This window comes from Serpula lacrymans (genome assembly GCF_000218685.1).
Source record: "Serpula lacrymans var. lacrymans S7.9 unplaced genomic scaffold SERLAscaffold_7, whole genome shotgun sequence".
Lineage (NCBI taxonomy): Eukaryota > Fungi > Basidiomycota > Agaricomycetes > Boletales > Serpulaceae > Serpula > Serpula lacrymans.
In genome coordinates, this window is record NW_006763296.1 from 327,898 (window position 1) to 345,038 (window position 17,141).

General features: G+C 47.0%; 8 protein-coding genes across 8 annotated transcripts; 5 read left to right on the top strand and 3 right to left on the bottom strand.

Moving 5' to 3' along the window:
- Positions 1–143: 143 nt before the first annotated feature.
- SERLADRAFT_415439 (uncharacterized protein) lies at positions 144–2,140 on the top strand (the record flags this gene model as incomplete). The annotated part of the gene is made up of 3 exons (XM_007318239.1): positions 144–208; positions 273–1,406; positions 1,459–2,140. 2 exons carry the CDS (start codon positions 323–325, stop codon positions 1,977–1,979), a joined length of 1,605 nt encoding a protein of 534 aa, XP_007318301.1.
- Positions 2,141–2,744: 604 nt separating this feature from the next.
- On the bottom strand, positions 2,745–3,977 carry SERLADRAFT_467338 (uncharacterized protein; the record flags this gene model as incomplete). The annotated part of the gene is made up of 4 exons (XM_007318240.1): positions 2,745–3,079; positions 3,135–3,233; positions 3,290–3,439; positions 3,514–3,977. 4 exons carry the CDS (start codon positions 3,530–3,532, stop codon positions 3,045–3,047), a joined length of 303 nt encoding a protein of 100 aa, XP_007318302.1.
- Positions 3,978–4,811: 834 nt separating this feature from the next.
- On the top strand, positions 4,812–5,212 carry SERLADRAFT_467340 (uncharacterized protein; the record flags this gene model as incomplete). The annotated part of the gene is made up of 1 exon (XM_007318241.1): positions 4,812–5,212. The coding sequence occupies one exon, from the start codon at positions 4,884–4,886 to the stop codon at positions 5,079–5,081; it is 198 nt and encodes a 65-aa protein (XP_007318303.1).
- A 1,992-nt stretch (positions 5,213–7,204) lies between these two features.
- On the bottom strand, positions 7,205–7,851 carry SERLADRAFT_467341 (uncharacterized protein; the record flags this gene model as incomplete). Its single annotated transcript, XM_007318242.1, has 1 exon — positions 7,205–7,851. One exon carries the CDS (start codon positions 7,562–7,564, stop codon positions 7,316–7,318), a length of 249 nt encoding a protein of 82 aa, XP_007318304.1.
- A 1,465-nt stretch (positions 7,852–9,316) lies between these two features.
- On the bottom strand, positions 9,317–12,278 carry SERLADRAFT_467343 (uncharacterized protein; the record flags this gene model as incomplete). Its single annotated transcript, XM_007318243.1, has 14 exons — positions 9,317–9,353; positions 9,405–9,432; positions 9,484–9,502; positions 9,551–9,578; positions 9,639–9,749; positions 9,806–10,897; positions 10,953–11,068; positions 11,135–11,264; positions 11,325–11,507; positions 11,559–11,740; positions 11,793–11,865; positions 11,970–12,044; positions 12,101–12,142; positions 12,206–12,278. 8 exons carry the CDS (start codon positions 12,116–12,118, stop codon positions 10,439–10,441), a joined length of 1,236 nt encoding a protein of 411 aa, XP_007318305.1.
- Positions 12,279–12,462: 184 nt separating this feature from the next.
- On the top strand, positions 12,463–14,164 carry SERLADRAFT_467348 (uncharacterized protein; the record flags this gene model as incomplete). Its single annotated transcript, XM_007318244.1, has 2 exons — positions 12,463–13,704; positions 13,759–14,164. One exon carries the CDS (start codon positions 12,473–12,475, stop codon positions 13,664–13,666), a length of 1,194 nt encoding a protein of 397 aa, XP_007318306.1.
- Positions 14,165–14,281: 117 nt separating this feature from the next.
- SERLADRAFT_389257 (uncharacterized protein) lies at positions 14,282–14,866 on the top strand (the record flags this gene model as incomplete). Its single annotated transcript, XM_007318245.1, has 3 exons — positions 14,282–14,475; positions 14,533–14,730; positions 14,787–14,866. Coding segments are annotated over 3 exons (269 nt in total), but the record flags the coding sequence as incomplete, so codon positions are not given.
- A 34-nt stretch (positions 14,867–14,900) lies between these two features.
- Positions 14,901–17,022, top strand: SERLADRAFT_467354 (uncharacterized protein; the record flags this gene model as incomplete). The annotated part of the gene is made up of 3 exons (XM_007318246.1): positions 14,901–15,356; positions 15,412–15,951; positions 16,069–17,022. 3 exons carry the CDS (start codon positions 15,060–15,062, stop codon positions 16,288–16,290), a joined length of 1,059 nt encoding a protein of 352 aa, XP_007318308.1.
- Positions 17,023–17,141: the final 119 nt, after the last annotated feature.

A 17,141-nucleotide genomic window follows, 5' to 3' on the forward strand; every position in this document is an offset into this window, starting at 1 on the left:
AGAACACGAGGAGAAGGGCAGAGAATGTCGAGGACTGCACTGGAAGAGCTGCGGTTCTGAGGGTATTATTGGGGACGGCTGGGGTGATGTGCCAGGAAAAGCCATGAGGATATTACATACAACGTGTGGAATGCGTTTGCCTCGAGGCAGATACAGGTGGCGTTAGATTGGGGCAATCTTTTCAGAGGGCCTCTTGTCCGTGAACTATGTAAGTCACAAGCCCTCTTTTTTGCAACCTTTTTTTGTTATACCTTCGCTAAGCAACGCATCAGAATCAGTGATTATCGTGCGCCGGTGTTTGGTCTTGTCCGTTCTTACAGCCATGCTCCCTGTCGCTAACTTGCATCTCAAAGACCTGTACGACACCACCGTGGAATTTTTTGCTCTTCGTAGTCCTACCTTTGCGTTTCGTGCATTCACAAGCGACTACACAGACTCTAGTGGGCCCTCCACCCCACGAGATCTTTCCCCCGGACCCGATCACGCAAGACTAGCAAAGGACGGCACCTCTTTACGTGAACGACTGGATGCTGCGGGTGTCGGACGTGTACATTGTCCTAGCTCCTGTTCCTGTCGGTATCTTGGTCCTTCTTCAACCGCCAATTCTACTATATACTCAATGAGCAGACGAGAGCTTGATGCAGCGAAAAATGAGCTGTCACGATCGCAGACAGAGGTCGCCAAGTTGGACGATCGGTGTAAAATACTGGAGAAAACACTATCGGAGACGAGAGATATGTTGCGAACTCGAGATGCAGAGATCGAATGGCTGAAGAAAGAGAGAGAGAAGCTGTTGTCGGGACATTGTTCTCGATCGATGGTGGAGCGTGCAGTACCTGGCGATCGCCGCCGAAGTCAGGAGTCCACTCATTCCCGTCACAGCTCTGGCCAAGCCCAAGATCTGAGTATGCAGTGGATAGAGAATCAGGGTATGATGAACACTTCGCCCACGAATGGCTACCACGCAAAGAAAAATGGAGAAGAGCGTAGCTCTTTTTCGTCCACTACGGAGGAAGAGCGGGCGCAAGCTAAGAGTCTCGAAACCTTTTTGACGAAAAGCGATCTCTGGTCAGGTGCACAAGTCATCCAGACCGTCCAGGACCTTAACTCAGAGATACTTCAGTTTGCTGCATCTGCAACTGAGCTGTGTACGTTTGTCAAACACCCACGAGTTGCAAATCCAAAACCTACCCAAGCCACTAATGAAACGACGACGAGACTGGGTCCGACTTTCTGTCGCATCCTATCGACACGCGATCACACTCAGGATCCGATGCTAGTCCAACTCGCACTACAGGGCTGTATCTCTATATGCATATCTCGAGCATTGTCGACATTCTGTCTCGGATATCAGTCTAAGACTAATACCATACTGGCTCAAATATACTCACGTATGATCCAAGAAGGTGCGTTGAAAGTAAACGTGAGTTTTTCGGAGACTGACGGTATGACTTGCAGAACCCCAACCCATGTCTTCTCGTTGGAGGGCGTTAACACATAAGCATATCCATGGACTTCATCCCGAGCTGGAGGATTATATTAGCAACGAATTGACTGAGACGATCTTCCGATGGTCGTTGGACGTTTTCCTCATATCTGGGAGTTCGAACCCGCAGACAGTTCCTTCCTCGCGAGAGAACTTCAAAAGTCGATTCGGGGCGCAAGTGCGGCGCATTGCAAAGGCAGTGTACAAACTAGCCCAAGTCACAAGAGAGGAGATCATGTCGACAAACTTTGAAGTAATAGCGGTAGAGAGTGGTAAGGCTTTTGACGCTCAGGAAGTGGTGGATGCGTTTGAAGATTACGGGACTTCGAAGGGAGCTGTCCTGTGTACCACAGAATTGGGGCTGAGATGCTCGACGAGGAAGAGCCCGAACGAAACCGGAAAGCCTGAAGGCGAAGGATGCATAGAGCGACGATGTTTACTGCGACCTAAGGTGGTCCTAGAATCCGTAGTGGAAGTGCTTGATCCTCGTTGACAGCGCTGCTGTAGGATGAGCTGTTGCATGAGGCATTAAATTACACCACTTAATCTCGAATTTACTTACCGTTCGTGTTTTCGACTGTCACTGTACTGTTACTGGATATCATTGTTACTGTATTATGCGTCATGGACAATTGCATCTGTTGTATTCTCAATGGTGGTGGTAGTGTTTATATCGACATGCCTAGCCTGTTGGCAAACAACGCCTTATGCTTGTGGCTTCAATGCCTTTGACTCGAGGCAGACACGATTCCCGATGATAGGAGCTCACATGTGCCTATACATCATATTACTCTATGATCTTGGAACCGAAGTAGCACTGAGTAAAAAGTAAATAATCGCACTGCAAATGATTTAGTATGGTTCAGGAAAGTTGAGGTGCACATAAGTATAAGGGTCCTGACATCGCTTGAACCCTAACATATATTAACTGATACTCGTAGCTCTTAGGGGAGGAAAAATAAGATTCTTAGACATTCAGATCAGACCCCATCCATGTATTAAATACACATGTACAGAACTAATAGGATAGTTACTATAGGGGCTGAAATTCCTAGTCACCTTCCATATGTGGACGTTGAAGCTCATGAGCCTCTCACTGAATCTGATATTCCTACCTATGGACAGATAAGCCGTACAATGCGTACAGTATAAACAAAAATAAAGAGAGCTAAGACCTCATTCTACAAGTGGATGACCTGGGGTTGAAGACTGATTCCCTTTCACTCGAACTCCTCGTACGGAAAGGGGCTTGTTGTGGAAGGCTGCAAGCACCTCATATAATGGATAACAGCTACACGCAACTTACACGAGCTCTTACACGACGCCCGGAGCTCGAGGGTGATTATCCTCCACAAATCTACCAATATCTCAACGTGTGATCTCGCCCCCCGGTGAACAGTGGTATCGTGAACGAAAACGGGCTTACATGGTAGATAAATAAACCAAAAAAAATTTCCAAGTCAGATGCCTCTTAGATGGCCTGGATAAGATTTGTCCATAGATCCTTCTGCACTACCACGGAAATTATCTTTCCAGCAGCTTTCTTCACATATCTTTCTCAGTCGTCTACTTCGATATCGAATATCAATTTATCTGTTTTCGCATATTCAGTGAAGTATTTTCCCATGAGAAATGAACCAGAGCGTACCTTTCAGATACGGCCCACTAAACTGTTGGTACGATATGTGAGCCTCGTGAACACGGTATGCATTTAAATCGTCTTCGTTATCAAACACGAAAATGACACCTACAGAGCAAATTATTTATAGTATTACGGTGTTCACAACAGGAACACATGCTCACCATCATCAAATCCTTGCCCTAGGGGGTTGAAAATTGAATGGCCAACTTTCACCTCCTTTATTTGAGGTATTTTGACGCCCAACAATCTGACTTCATTCTTAATGCTTTCGAGGTTTTCTTCGGTAGCCTCTGGCAGAAGCTTATAAAGAACTATAATAATGCTATCAGGCTGGGTAGAGGAGGGATAAGGAGTGAAGCGCTACTCTACGAAGAAGAAAACTTGCCTATGTGATGGATAGTCATGAGAGAAATATCGAAGTGAGGTACATGAGCGCACGATAGCTGAGGTATTTATAATACGTCCTTTATCATCAGGGCGCTGAGCATTCACCAAAAAGAGAAGAAAAAAGAACAACTTGATAATCGTGGAGAATCAGTTGCTGGGATCGATATTCGAGATTGGGCAGGACAGTATATATCTTTTTGAAAGTTTAGAATAGACTCGAATAACCCACGGACCCCACGACTGAGAAGGTTTTCCGCTACTAGTAGTACGTGGCTAATCAGGATTCGATGAAACTTGTGTGCCGGGATTCATGGCTGTCTTATTATTAAAAGATGAGAGCCGAGAATGATTCAAGTACTGAGGTGTACGCTGGCATTGATCTACCGCCTTGGCTGATGAGTTAGAAGACTACTGGAGGTCACTAATGCGAGTCTGAACGCGGACGCCTCGGATGTTCGGATCGACGGTACTCCGCACTCACTGTTTGGTATTATTGAAAGCCGAAGCTTCCGCATAATAAGGACAAATAACTAGCTTTCGAACCCCGGGCCACTGGTCCAGTAATCCCATGTGCATATCTACTATTATGCATATGGGGCTTTTTCTACACATAGTCACCAGTTACTATCAATATTCCTCTACTAGCACATCTTGACGAGTCATTTCCAACCCTCAGGGTGTCTAGATCACACAAGTGCAATAATGGAGGAACTGTAGCGTCACATTTGGCCACTTGGAATTTTCCCGTGCTCCAGGATTTATAGCGTAAAATGCTACCCCACAGCTTGGTTCCAGACGTCGCAACAAACTTGTATCCAAAAAGTTGTACAGTTAAAAGTCATCAATTACTGGTCTGCGATTATTGATACAGATTTCAGTCAATTTTAGCTCTACGAGCCTCTACCGTTACCAGTGAAAGGCAAGAGGTTTGTCTGTGGGATCAGATGTGTCCTCTCTACATAAAGTGACTTATCTATGGTCTCTGTAGCCTTTTTCTCGGCCCGCCCTCTCCCCTAATCACATATATCATGTCAAATAAAATACTGGCAGTTACTAACCTGGGTCTCAATCATGTTCAGCATTCCTCGCATCGCTCGCTCCTATACTATCCCTGTGAACAAGCGATGTAATGATGTGTTTCTACCGTCCCATGCAACCATGCTTGATGTCCATTCTCACACCTAACTTGTCACTGCAACTCAACCGGTAAGTTATCTCAGCTGTTTCCTTTTCACATGGCGTAACTCCCGTAACTGAATCCCACTTGGAGCAACTTGTGTTGCCTAACATGAACATGCATGATAAAATGCTCCTGAGCTGCTTCTAACATCGTGATTACCTGGTCTGGAACGACTGTCTTCCTTATAAATGGCTTGCCTAGGGAAAACTACCCGTGGTCGCCTTCTCTTCTATCGACGAGGCAAAGGTAGTGCAACACTTAGCCTTATTCGTTATATGGATATTGCGTATCTAGGTCATCTGCTTCGAATGCAGCATTGGCATGGATGGATTGCGGTTATCTATTCATGCCGTCATCACGAGAGAACTGGCATAGTTTGCCGTTGATTCACACCCAGTATATTTTTTTTAGTATTTGGATTACCATCTTTTCTTTTGCACATCTTGGCATTTTGGGTTCTTGCTAGTCAACTGTCGGGACGGGATGGTGATTATTAGGTACGAGACGGAGAGTACAAACGCCCGTGGGCTATGAGCCTCGTGAAGCAGTAGTCTATATTTGTCCTTTTGGTCTTCATAACAGCTTGTTGGGAAAATACAGGGCTTCCCTGTATCGGTAATCCATACTGTCGTTCCCCTATTCGGATGTATGGAGGATTTGGACGTTTGTTCGGGGGATAGCACACGTTGCAAGGACTCTATGTATTGGATATCTTTTCTAGTGAATTCCTCACCTTGAAAAATTTCCCTCGAGCTTTCTCAGCTCATGAAGCGGTCGTGCTGTCCCGCAACTTCTGGCATGTTCACGTGGAAATGATGCCTCTCTGGAGCGTAACGCTATGGCAGGGATGTCCGAAAAGGTGGAGAATGACATAGTTAAACCAGCGCTAGGCACCTATATCGATGGCGCCGGCGGCGCGAAGCTTCCAAAGCGGTCGTTGGCAGGGGTATAAATAATGGATATCCTCTCGCGGGGATGTACTTCGTATTGTTGTTATCCGATAGAGCGGAGATCGGAGTTTCATACCAGCGAGCTATGACCAGGGGGACTGTAGCGTTAGGACCAATAACTTGCAGGCAGGTACGGTGAAAATCGACTACTTGCACTACTTGGTTCTTGAGAGTCGTGGCCGTTGACAACTGGGAAGTCTCCAATGGAATCATGTCAGTACAAACGCCGATGACTCACAATAGCAAGTTCTCGTCGATGGTAATGACTGAGAAGTCTGGGTATTAGAGCGAATCGCCTAAGGATGCAGCCCCAAAAACGTCTTTTCGCGGCAGGATATTTTGGTAGCTGATTAAATCACGGAGTTGGATCAAGATAGCGGTGCCAGTAGATTGTGAATGCTGATATTTCAGTCGTGGCAGTCGGTGTGCGGTTTTCCAAGATTACGGGCTCTTTTAATTAATTTCCTGAAAACTATTCATCAGAACGCTGGCATCGGACGTGTACGTAGAGCTGTGACACGGTGACGGGTCAACGTACCGCAGCCTGCATCAGAGGTCGTCCAGACGTCTATCCCCGCTCTATACATCAGCCGTTATCCTAGCATGTCGGCGACGTGCATGATTAATACATAGGTACCTGTAGAGTCAGTATTGGGTTCTAGGGACAATAAAATCAAAGCCAACTGGTCCAGGGTGTTCTTTGTCTGCACATATAATGGAACTTCGAATGATCATCAAGATGGCGGCTCTCGACGTTTTATAATGACAGCCAAGAGGACTTGCTACAAGGTAGTAGCTCGAAAATAATTTAATTCCCCCAAGTTCCAATTAATCCGAGTTCGAGTTTAACCGGTTCAAGTCAGTTGGCAAGAGCTCCCACGGCCACGGCCTATAGTAGGCACATGAGCGGCACATGGCATTCCGAATCTTCTTCCTTGAACTTCGAGATGCAACTTGGACTTCGCTGTTCACGCCCAGTGACTTTGGTAAAAATAATGTATGTGCCATGTTTTTCAAAACTAGAGTCTAATGACATGGATAACAACCAGTTTCTATTGACTCTCACCATAAACCAGCATTCGGTTATATTACGGCATTCTCAAAGTTGCGTTGAGATCCACCATGGTCGTTCTCTCTATTCAAGGACTGGTAATCTGACGGAGCTCAGTTTATTTTCAGAAGGCCTTGTGTCACCGTACGGTACCAACATGTCAACTAATCAAGAACCAAAAAGTTGATAGGTGCAGTATGGATGGATCATCATATCAATTCAGTTAAATGAATTCAGAGAAATGTCTACATGACATGCCTTTCAACAGACGAAAGGGCTGCACACGGGTTCTCATATCGTAAAGTCAAATTTCTCGCGAAGAAGCAGGAATGTCTGACTTGTTGTCGTGTAACATTTCCAGAAACTCCTTGGTTTGTTATTCAGGGACCTTAACGTTCTCGTCAGGCGAGTATCGTACCATTCTATACCCGAAATTATATCTGATAAATATTTGTATCAGAATGCTTCCACCATATCCTCTCACCTGACCTTCCCACCGGGGGCCTGTGGGGCCCGAGCTACAGTTCGGTGACCCATCCTGATTTAACCAGGGCATTCGCGGAACTCTTTCTGGATGCCTTTTGATGCAAGCTTTCAATTTTCCACGTACGCTCTTAGGCTATTTCGCCGCTCGCAACGCACTTTCGACGAATGCCCTTTCGCGAACATCCCCGGTTCGTGCCCCTGATGATATCGCTGAGGTTGTCATCTCAATGTTGTTATACTTGTTTCTGGTGACGTTTACAAGCTTCAAGGCAAATCGAACGTAGGCCTTTTCCTTCCTGAGATCGTCGAAGCACCTCTGCATCACAAATCCCAAATCAAAGCCCAGAAGTTCAAGCCAAAAGCGAAGTATCACCTGATACATTGGTGCCTACAATGTCCATGGGATCGAAATACTCCAGGTCTTTTTTGAAGCCGTGCTCGTCGGCTACGTATCATGGATCTTGATGATTCCTCTTCAACAGCACGGCACACAAAATGACTCGGGGTAACAAAAACAAACCTAGATGGGATTGTGATTTTGTGACTCTGCCGAGATCCCAGTCTGATTTCTCCTCGACCTGAAACGATAACTCAATATTCCTTCCCAATATCTCAAATGTACTGGCATGAGCCTAACTCAATTGTCACCGCTTCAAACTCGTGTTCAATCGATGTACGTTTTCTTACGATATCCCCGTGGCAAAGCCCAAATGGTTTGAACTAAACGATATTCCAGTTATGTAATTTGACAGTATTTCCAACGACACGGGTTAGATACCACATGGAAAGGGCTACACTCACCAATATTGTACAAGGGAGGTGCTTGTGTATCAGGAGCGATGGTGTTGCACAACTACCTCTGACATCCACGCCATGAATGGCGATTAACTCGAATATTGCTATTGCTTATCTATGAGTTTTTTCTTCTAGCTAGGATTACTCGGCTCAGCTGTTTATCCTGGTATTATTATCAGCAGACCAGCTTGACTATCCTCAAGCAGGATATTTCAGAGCCTATTTTACTACGCTCAACTACCACTTCTGCTGCCATCCCCGGCCAGGTTGTATATTCTGCCCCTTTCTTCCGCTCGGTTTCTGGGTTATCCGTGGTTCGATGCCAAAACGTCTTCTAATCTGATGCCTCCCATTGGAAATCCACTTGTTCTTGGCCTGTTGTTCTTGTGCTACTTTCGGCCAATCTGAGCCTGAATAGCAGCCTACTTGAGAACCAAGATATCGAAATATCGAAAGTTCAAGTATCTGATCTGAAGGCGACTCGTGATCCTGTGACCGCAACTATGGTCCTGTACTTCCACCTGTACTTTTCCACGACAGAACCATCACTGCGGTATTTATTAGGATCTTTATCACACAGGACGAAGACGCCACAGCTCCAAATATGTCGCGGTGGGCTGACATGTTAAAGTGCGCCATTATCGTCTATAAATGTTCCTTGTGCTTCCTTCTTTATCATGCGCCAAATGTGAACGCTCATTCAGCGCTAAGCTTCACTTGCCCTAGAGAGGAAATTGAACCTAACGCCTCATCCACCAGTCGCTACGGCAGACGAACAATGGTGATATCGTTTACATAAACCGCAGGTAGGAGGCCATCATTCTTGTTGACGTGAATGGATGTTGCTTTAAAATTGTGACTCGTGATACCCATCTCAGTGCTCTAGTGCTGGCTCTGCGAATGCAACATTATTCGGAGATTATCTGCTAACAGCGGAGTAAAACGGGGTTTCTTATTTCCCGCCCGAGTCATGCAATCGGTAAGAAACTGTGGTCGAACTTGATGTTTGATGCTTGGGTACGTGTTCCTTGGGCCTTGGCTGAGACTCTGGCACGAGCCACGAGGAACCCGTGCAGGAAGCAAACTGACTATGCCTGATGTAGTGTGATCACCGATCTACAGTGGGTGTTCCTACGTGGCCATTTTCAACGTTATCCTTATCGAGACGTCAGATGTGACTTCTTCTATTCATGGGCTGTACCACAAGCCACACGTTTAATGTGCAATCAGGGCGCGCCCGTGAAGTGTATCTGCAGCTCCGACACCCTCTTTGTCTGACACCATGCAAGGCCAGAATCCCACGATAACTTCGTAATGGGCGTTTTGTGCTACACCGAAGCAGGCTTACCATACGCGTCAACCGCTGCAGATATAAAGTCAGTCTCTGGAAAACAATGGCCAGTTGCTTATACTTACCCCAATACTAGTCTTCACGCATATCCTCGCGATAAATTAGTACGTACCTCCTTTATGGTCCGACTTTATATGCTCACTAACTACTTCCAGTCATGTGTAGCATGGAATGGTTTGTCTCCAATGTTTCTACCGTAGCCTAGTAGCTCACCTTGTGTAGTGTCGGAGATCAATATAGAGGGTGCCAGGTAAGCGCGTTCCATACTAATTAGCATCCGATATTGATCAGAGCCCTTTCCTTAACCTAGCATTATGTCCGAGCCTACCAGACGGGCGATACAACTGACTGCATGTCGCCAACGTGTAAACTGAGCTCTGCCCACATGCATAAGACAGCTCGGAACTGCGGCTGCAACGCTGTACGTATCGTCATTTTTGTGTCAGTTTCCACCTCTAACTCATTACTGCATTGCAGGTATATTCTGACGAACGGAGGGTCCGCAATTTGTTTCAGACGAAATGCGATAACTGCCAGATTGCTGAAGAAGCAGCAAGAACAGCCGAATTTGCACGTCGGACGGGTCGCCATCATTAGTGCCACATCACTTACGAGATCACCAATTCCCTCCCCTACATACTTCATAACATGCTGTCAAGTTCAATGTACCGTACCAATACTTTGCTGTCTATCGCTTTTATTGTAATGTTATCCTGTTCTTTTATATCGTAGGGTGTCACACAACTATAAGTCCCTCGCTTCATTACTTGATATCTTATCTCCCACCGGTCCCGATGTCTGGGGGACACTCCAAAATACTCATGAAAGAAGCAGTACTGTTGCGCAGCCCCACCAGAGCGTGGGGGTGAATATTTCACATTCAAAATGCCACGCCCTTCCAGCGTGCCATAGCGAGATGACTTGGACACTGTACATATAGCTGCATAGGGAGCGACATCATTTCCACGACAGAACCACGGAAACAAGGACCTCATGGTCTATCAGCCGATTCAAGACCCATGAAACTTCACATTGATTCTACCATCTGACCTCGGCTTCTCGGCGATGGGAGAACTTTATGAGCCTCATGAAGAGTGGAAGGAAGCGGGACTAAAATCGTTTACCCCCTCGCTTGATTGGCTGTCTCGCTCCTCGCTTGGCGGTGATTCCGGCTTTGATTTGTGTAGCCTTTCTCTTGCGCTCGTCACCACTGTCGTCACCACTCGAGGATGGTTGTGCCCTTGCTTTCTTTACCGGCCGTATAGGAGACGATTCCGAATCTGACGCATCATCTTTCGACTCGCTTTTCGTTACAGTAGTCTGGGAAGGGGGGGACACCTGTCGTGATGAGTACGAGGAGGAAGGGGCGGCCTCGCCATTAGCACGGCTATCTGCTGGGGAAGGTAATGGCGACTGGTCCTTTGACCTGGCAGGAACGGGCACAGAGGGGCCTGCATCATCGCGTTCGGACTCAGTGGCAGAATCACATCGAAGTAATGACCTTCTTGGACTATTCTCAGGAATCATAGGAATACCAATATCGGCGTTCCTGACATCATAATCGATACTCTACCCCACAATTTAGATTCTTGATTGAGCTAAACTTCTGAGTGAAGGTGCTTACATTTGGTATGGTCAATTTTGGTGAAGGCGACCGCGTGTGTATTAGACGCTCAGGGGTCTGTTTTATCTTTTGGTCAATACTTAGGTCCGGCTTCTCTGCGTTGGTAATTATACCTGCTGGATTGGGGAGGTGCATGAACTTGAGCTGCTTAAGGCAATATTATGTTGAAATGACAGACTCACGAAGATCCGGGATGAAATTGAACATCGCCGTCATACGCCGTAGGGTCGTAGCCACACGAGGCCTAGATAGGGCATTTTTTATATGCGTATCAACGGTTCTTCGAGCAGTCCGACCAACTTTATCAATAGCCTGTCACGCCCGAGTCCACTATCAGCGCGCAAGAAGGTTATTACTATAAGGGAGACTCACTTTCTCCAGATCGCTTTCTGATATGTCGCACACTGCATCGGTGGAAGAGAAGGTCATATGATTGACACTGATCAGTGGCATGATAAGGTGTTTTGAAAGGAGCTCGGCAGATAACCTGTGTCCAGTGAGCGTAGTCTCCCATCTCCAATTGAAGTGGTCCGATTCTAGTTCGAATGCGAAGTCCTGAAACCATGATATGACGTCTTCTCAGAACAGTAGAGCAGATATACCTACTGCATAGCTCGATTCTGTAACCTCAAACGCTAGGTCTGCTATACCGCCGATGGAATGGCCTTTGTTCAACAAATCAATGTTGCGGGTCCTCCAGGCCTCCTCTTCCTCCATGTCAGAGAAATGCGAGTTGTCATGTTTATTGCAATCTCTCCACCGACGCGCAAACTGTTTACTGTTCATGACTGCACCCTGATGAGTACTCGCTTGCTAATGCACTGTGAAAGATGGGCCTACCCTCAGCCCAACAAGTTTTAGTGTCAGTCACCAGTACGCAACAAGACAGATCCACTGTCGACGCATAAAATTTCTAAGGAATTGCGACATATGTCACCAGCGATCAGCGCAAGCAGGAAAGGAAAGGTTGAACTGTATAAATTAGAGACCGGTAAGTAGTAGACCGTAGATACGCACAAACAGATAAGGAATTGAAGTTTGGGTGTCAATCTTCACCAGCCATTCCTTGGATAACAATAATTTTGAATGCTCCTGTGATAATCCCGGTGAGCACAAAGAACCTAGTTGAGACGTGACATGGCAGCAACCTCGGAGAAATACTCCATCCTTTGGCACTTTCAAGTCCTGAGCTTCAAATAAGTATATCCCTGAGCATTATTGCGCATCGGATATTTTGTCTGCATTGGACTTACATCGAATTACTGATAATGAGATGGGCCTTGGTGACTGCGTGGTGTCCTGGTGAGCGACTTTACCCCCAGCCTCGAACTCGGATTGCGCGCACCAGGCAGCAACCGAAACGCATGGATCGGACTTTGAAATCTACATGAGGCTTTCATTCCGCACTTGACGGTCACACAATCGGTGATAATATCGAAATTTTCAAGGAAAACGAAGTACACGTGTAACACTACTTTGTCTGTATTGTATTTCTCATTGGACATGGGCCTTTTACAGGAATGGAGGAGGGTGAAATGGCTCTCGATACCTGTATCGGCCTCGCTTACGATCCTGCTCTAGAATGGCCTGGAGAATCCTCAGCATCCAGGGATGATACACTGACAGGTCATTCTACGAGTCACGAACCATCAAAGAGCCTTCCCTGGCTCCCACTTCGTCTCTTGGTACAGCGAACCTCCATCTTACCGAAGAATCGCAAGCTTGCCGTACTAGATGCTTATGGAGAGGCCCAGTTTGGCCGGGATGTTGCTCCCGCAGGCAGTGAGACGCCCCGCGTTCGGCTTAAAGAGATGGAGGTCTCTAAGCTGCATGCGACGGTGTACTGGGATAAACAAAGGCGGGAGTGGTCGATTGTAGACATGGGCTCAAAACATGGAACATTCCTCAAATCTAGTCAAGATCCATCACAAGTGGATAAGGAGGGAGTACGTCTGTCCCCTCCTAGAGTTGCCAGCGTTCCTCGTCGCCTGCGACATCTTGACCTTGTAACGATTGGCAGTACAATGTTTCTTGTCCATATCCATGAAGATCATAAGCCGTGCTTCGAATGCTCTTCGAGTGGTACGGAAGATATCCCGCTATTCAATGCCCCAAAGGACAGCAAACAAATCTCTCTCAAACGTTCTCGAGATCTAGCCATCGTAGAGAGCGAGAGCGAGAGACAGGAGCCTAGAGACCCGAAGAAAGCACTAACCATGCTGAAGCGCAGTTTGCTCATGCGTCATAATGACAGCACAAATTCTTCCAAATCTGCTCGCTCCGCAGCAGCTGGTTACGTTGATCGATCCGCTCGTCGTCGTTCAGTTCACGGATCTGGGGTTGATGCTCCTGGTGTTCCAAGTTCAAGGAGCGGATCTCCTGGAGTCACACCGCCTTTCTATGGTGTGTCTCGCGAGGGGTTGCCGTCACTTCCGGTGTCCATTGCAGAGAAGTCGCACTCGCCTACCCCACTACCCGAGACTAATATTGGGCATCGTCTTCTTATGAAACAAGGTTGGCAGCCAGGTACATCTCTCGGTATCTCATCGGAGGGAGACTCCCCTGGGCTAGTCGAACCCCTTGAAGTTATCTCAACGTCAAACAGGGCGGGACTTGGTATGCCTGCGCAAGCTGTTTCTCAGTCCGAAACAACCACCAATTGGAAGGAGCATGCAAGACAGAGACGGTGGGATGCTCTTAGACCGGTACAGTAGATCCGGTGTTTTTGATTGTCGACACAAGGTGTCGTATGGTGTGTTCCATTCTCGACCGTCATCGGTGGTTTCTTACTGATCCGATCTTCTAGACTGGGACACCGTACCTGTGATGAGACCGACTCGGGGGTGGCTGACGCAAGAAATGCCGACATTGCCTCGTAAAAGTGCTTCCCCGCCCCCTTCGCTCGCAGGGCAGAGCCGCACCCCGCCCTCTGTGGGACAACGGAGATAACGAGGAAGCCTTGCGAGTAACCGTAATTTCGTTAACATCCTGAGAGAGCATCGCAGTTCGGCCAATAGGCAACTCAGAGATTCGTAGCATAGGGTTCAGAAGAGCTTCTGAATGATGGACTGATGCGCGTGTTGATAGATTACGATATTTTTGTATTATTTTGAGTACAATAGTGTAGCTTTGTATTTTCCAGAAATGTATATTAGGTAAGGAACGCGTCGCGACGCGTCGCCAGAGACGCGACGCGATTGTTTTGACAAGCTTGTGTGAGCACGTGAGCAGTTCGCGTTTTGTACGCGACACTGAAAGGCCGGAGAGACTTTCAGTCTGGTCCTTTGGTCCTCAAGAGCGGCTGACCGCCTTTTTTTCTCTTTTTCTTTGACCACACCGTTGTGCACGACCACAGCAAATCTTAAAAGGCCAGGTTTCGGGTGTACTTCTCTCTCTTACCAACACAATCTCTTCACTGTATCTTTGCGGGCCCTTTTCTGGTCTTCCTCGTCGTTGTCAACGTCTCTATCATCTCGACTTGTATCTCTTACTTTAACATAGCATGGCCAACAACAACGCCCGTGTAAGTCGTTCTGTCCGTATCGACAGTTTCATCGATTTTTTAAATCCATCGCCACAGTTTCAGACTCGCAGTCGTGTCGGCGTTCAACGTTCCAAGGTGAACGGCGACGAAAACGCAACCAGCAAACATATCCGTCAAGCTTCTGGCCTCGTCGGTTCCGGTGCTTCTCGAGCATCCGCCGTCCTCAATGGCATCAAAGCAAACGTTCAGCGCCCTGCTCTCGGTGAAGTCACCACCACTGCTGTCAACCGCAAGGTATGTCGTTGCTCGTCGTTCTGTGTCTTGAACCATGTCTCACTTTTCATTTTTAGGATGTGGCAGGCAAAGCCACAGGTAAAGACAACCTGAAGGAGAGCACTGAGCATGGATTGAAGCGAAGTCGCTCATCTTCGCTGGCCGCCGCTACTGGTCCCCAGCGTGTCCCTGTTGGACCAGGCAGGACTGAGACTGCATTACCCCCACACCGTACCCGTGCACCCATTGCACGTACCCAGAAGTCATCGGTCTTCAAGCGTATTTCGCGGCAGGAGACCGCTGTACCTGTAGTCATCCCCACTGAAGTAGAAGAAGTGGCGGAAAGTGAAATGGAAATTGAAACCCAACCTCAAGATGAAGAACTTGAAGAAGAAACCAGCATCATCCATGACAGAGACGATATGGACGATGTGCGGGAATCTGATAGCGACGAGCAAGAAGTGGAGAAGGCCGCGAGTATCCATTCTCCTCGCATGTGGCCGGACGTCGATACCGAGCGAGCAGTGAAGTATTATCAAGAAATAGAAGCGGTCAAAAAGACGTTCGAAGATGAAGTAGACTTTTTTGACACCACGATGGTCACAGAATATGCAGAGGATATCTTCAAGTACATGTCCGATCTAGAGGCAAGTCTTTTTCTCTATGTGTAATCAAGAATATAAACTGAACTTACCATGACAGGAGGACGTCATGCCGAACCCAGATTATATGTCTGGTCAAAACGAAATTTCCTGGTCTATGCGGCAAACACTTGTCGACTGGCTGCTCCAAGTCCACCTGCGATACCACATGCTACCCGAAACGCTATGGATAGCTGTCAACATTGTTGACCGTTTCCTTACTAGGCGTGTTGTGTCCCTCGTCAAGCTCCAACTTGTCGGCGTTACAGCGATGTTCATCGCTGCGAAGTATGAAGAAATCCTAGCTCCTTCCGTAGACGAGTTTGTTTTCATGACTGAAAACGGCTACTCAAAAGAGGAGATTCTCAAAGGGGAGCGTATCGTATTGCAAACGCTCGACTTCAAAGTGTCGCAATATTGCTCACCATACAGCTGGATGCGACGGATCAGCAAAGCAGACGACTACGACATTCAAACCAGAACGTTAGGGAAGTTCTTGACAGAAGTGACGTTGTTGGATTATCGATTCCTGAGATGCAAACCCAGTCTTATCGCTGCGGTTGGAATGTATAGTGCAAGGAAGATGTTGGGCGGAGACTGGGTGAGTAGCAGTTCATTTCTTTTCCTTTGTCAACATGAAGCAAGCGCGTGTTTGGCTCGTGACCCTCATACTCCCCATTTGGATGTCATGTGACTGATTTTACTTTTTTGTTTACAGAACGAGGCATTCGTGTATCATTCAGGTTTTGTCGAGGAACAATTGGAGCCTGGACACCAGTGGATAGCCGATAAATTGCTAGAAGAAAACTTCCACCAGCAATATGTTTGCCAGAAATACGGGCACAAGAAGTTCCTCAAAGCATCTGTTTTTGCCATCGAGTGGGCCAAGGCTAATGCCGCTAGTGGGGGTTCTGACGAGCAAGTGATGCTCAAGAAGTGAACTCTTCCTTTGCCCTTCCTGGCGTTGTTCGACATTTACCTCATATCATCGTCCCTTTGTCTTTGTGCTTGACCTACTGTTTCTCATATTCTCCATCATCCTTGCAATCTCATTTTGTTTGATTATCCACATCAACTATGTCTCCATCCGTCTATGTCTGTTTTGCTCTTAAACTGCTATCGGCCTGTGATTCATGCATTTCATCCCCAAAACATTTTCTACTTCCCCTCTTTTCCCTGCCCCCTATTCGTTCGTAACACCGCGTTCACGATCACTTAATCATTTGACGAGACACATCTTACATTGCGGACCTGTTTGCTATGTCTCTATGATTGTGTCACCTATGCCTCTCCTTTTCATATCTCTACCCTTGATCCAGACCCCCACCTTCTATCCCGCAGCATCATCATTCGTACATACGTATGTCATGCATCCTACTCCACCCCAGTCTTTCCTCTATCTTTTGCTTTGTTTAACCTTAACTCGACTTCATCTCGACTTGTTTTATCATCACCATCTATTCTTTTACACCTTATTCTCCATCGTTACCTGCAGGTGACGTTCTATTTCTGGGTTTACATATTTTTCAGCTATTTTCTCCCATTACTTCATATTTCGTTCACCGGTTTTTGGTCGAATAGTGCGGTCGCAAGGCATTAGTTCTGCGATCCTGAAGCGTAGATACTGTATGGTATAGCTGCGCAGGACGCGTTGTCGTCGTCTCTTTTTCCCTCATTATTTAATAGCATGACACAAAATGTCAGTTTGCTACCAATGTCTGATTCTGAGTCGATGAGCCTGAATTGTTCTGAGTACTACTGCAAGTGCCACCAGACTTGTTGCCGGTCTAA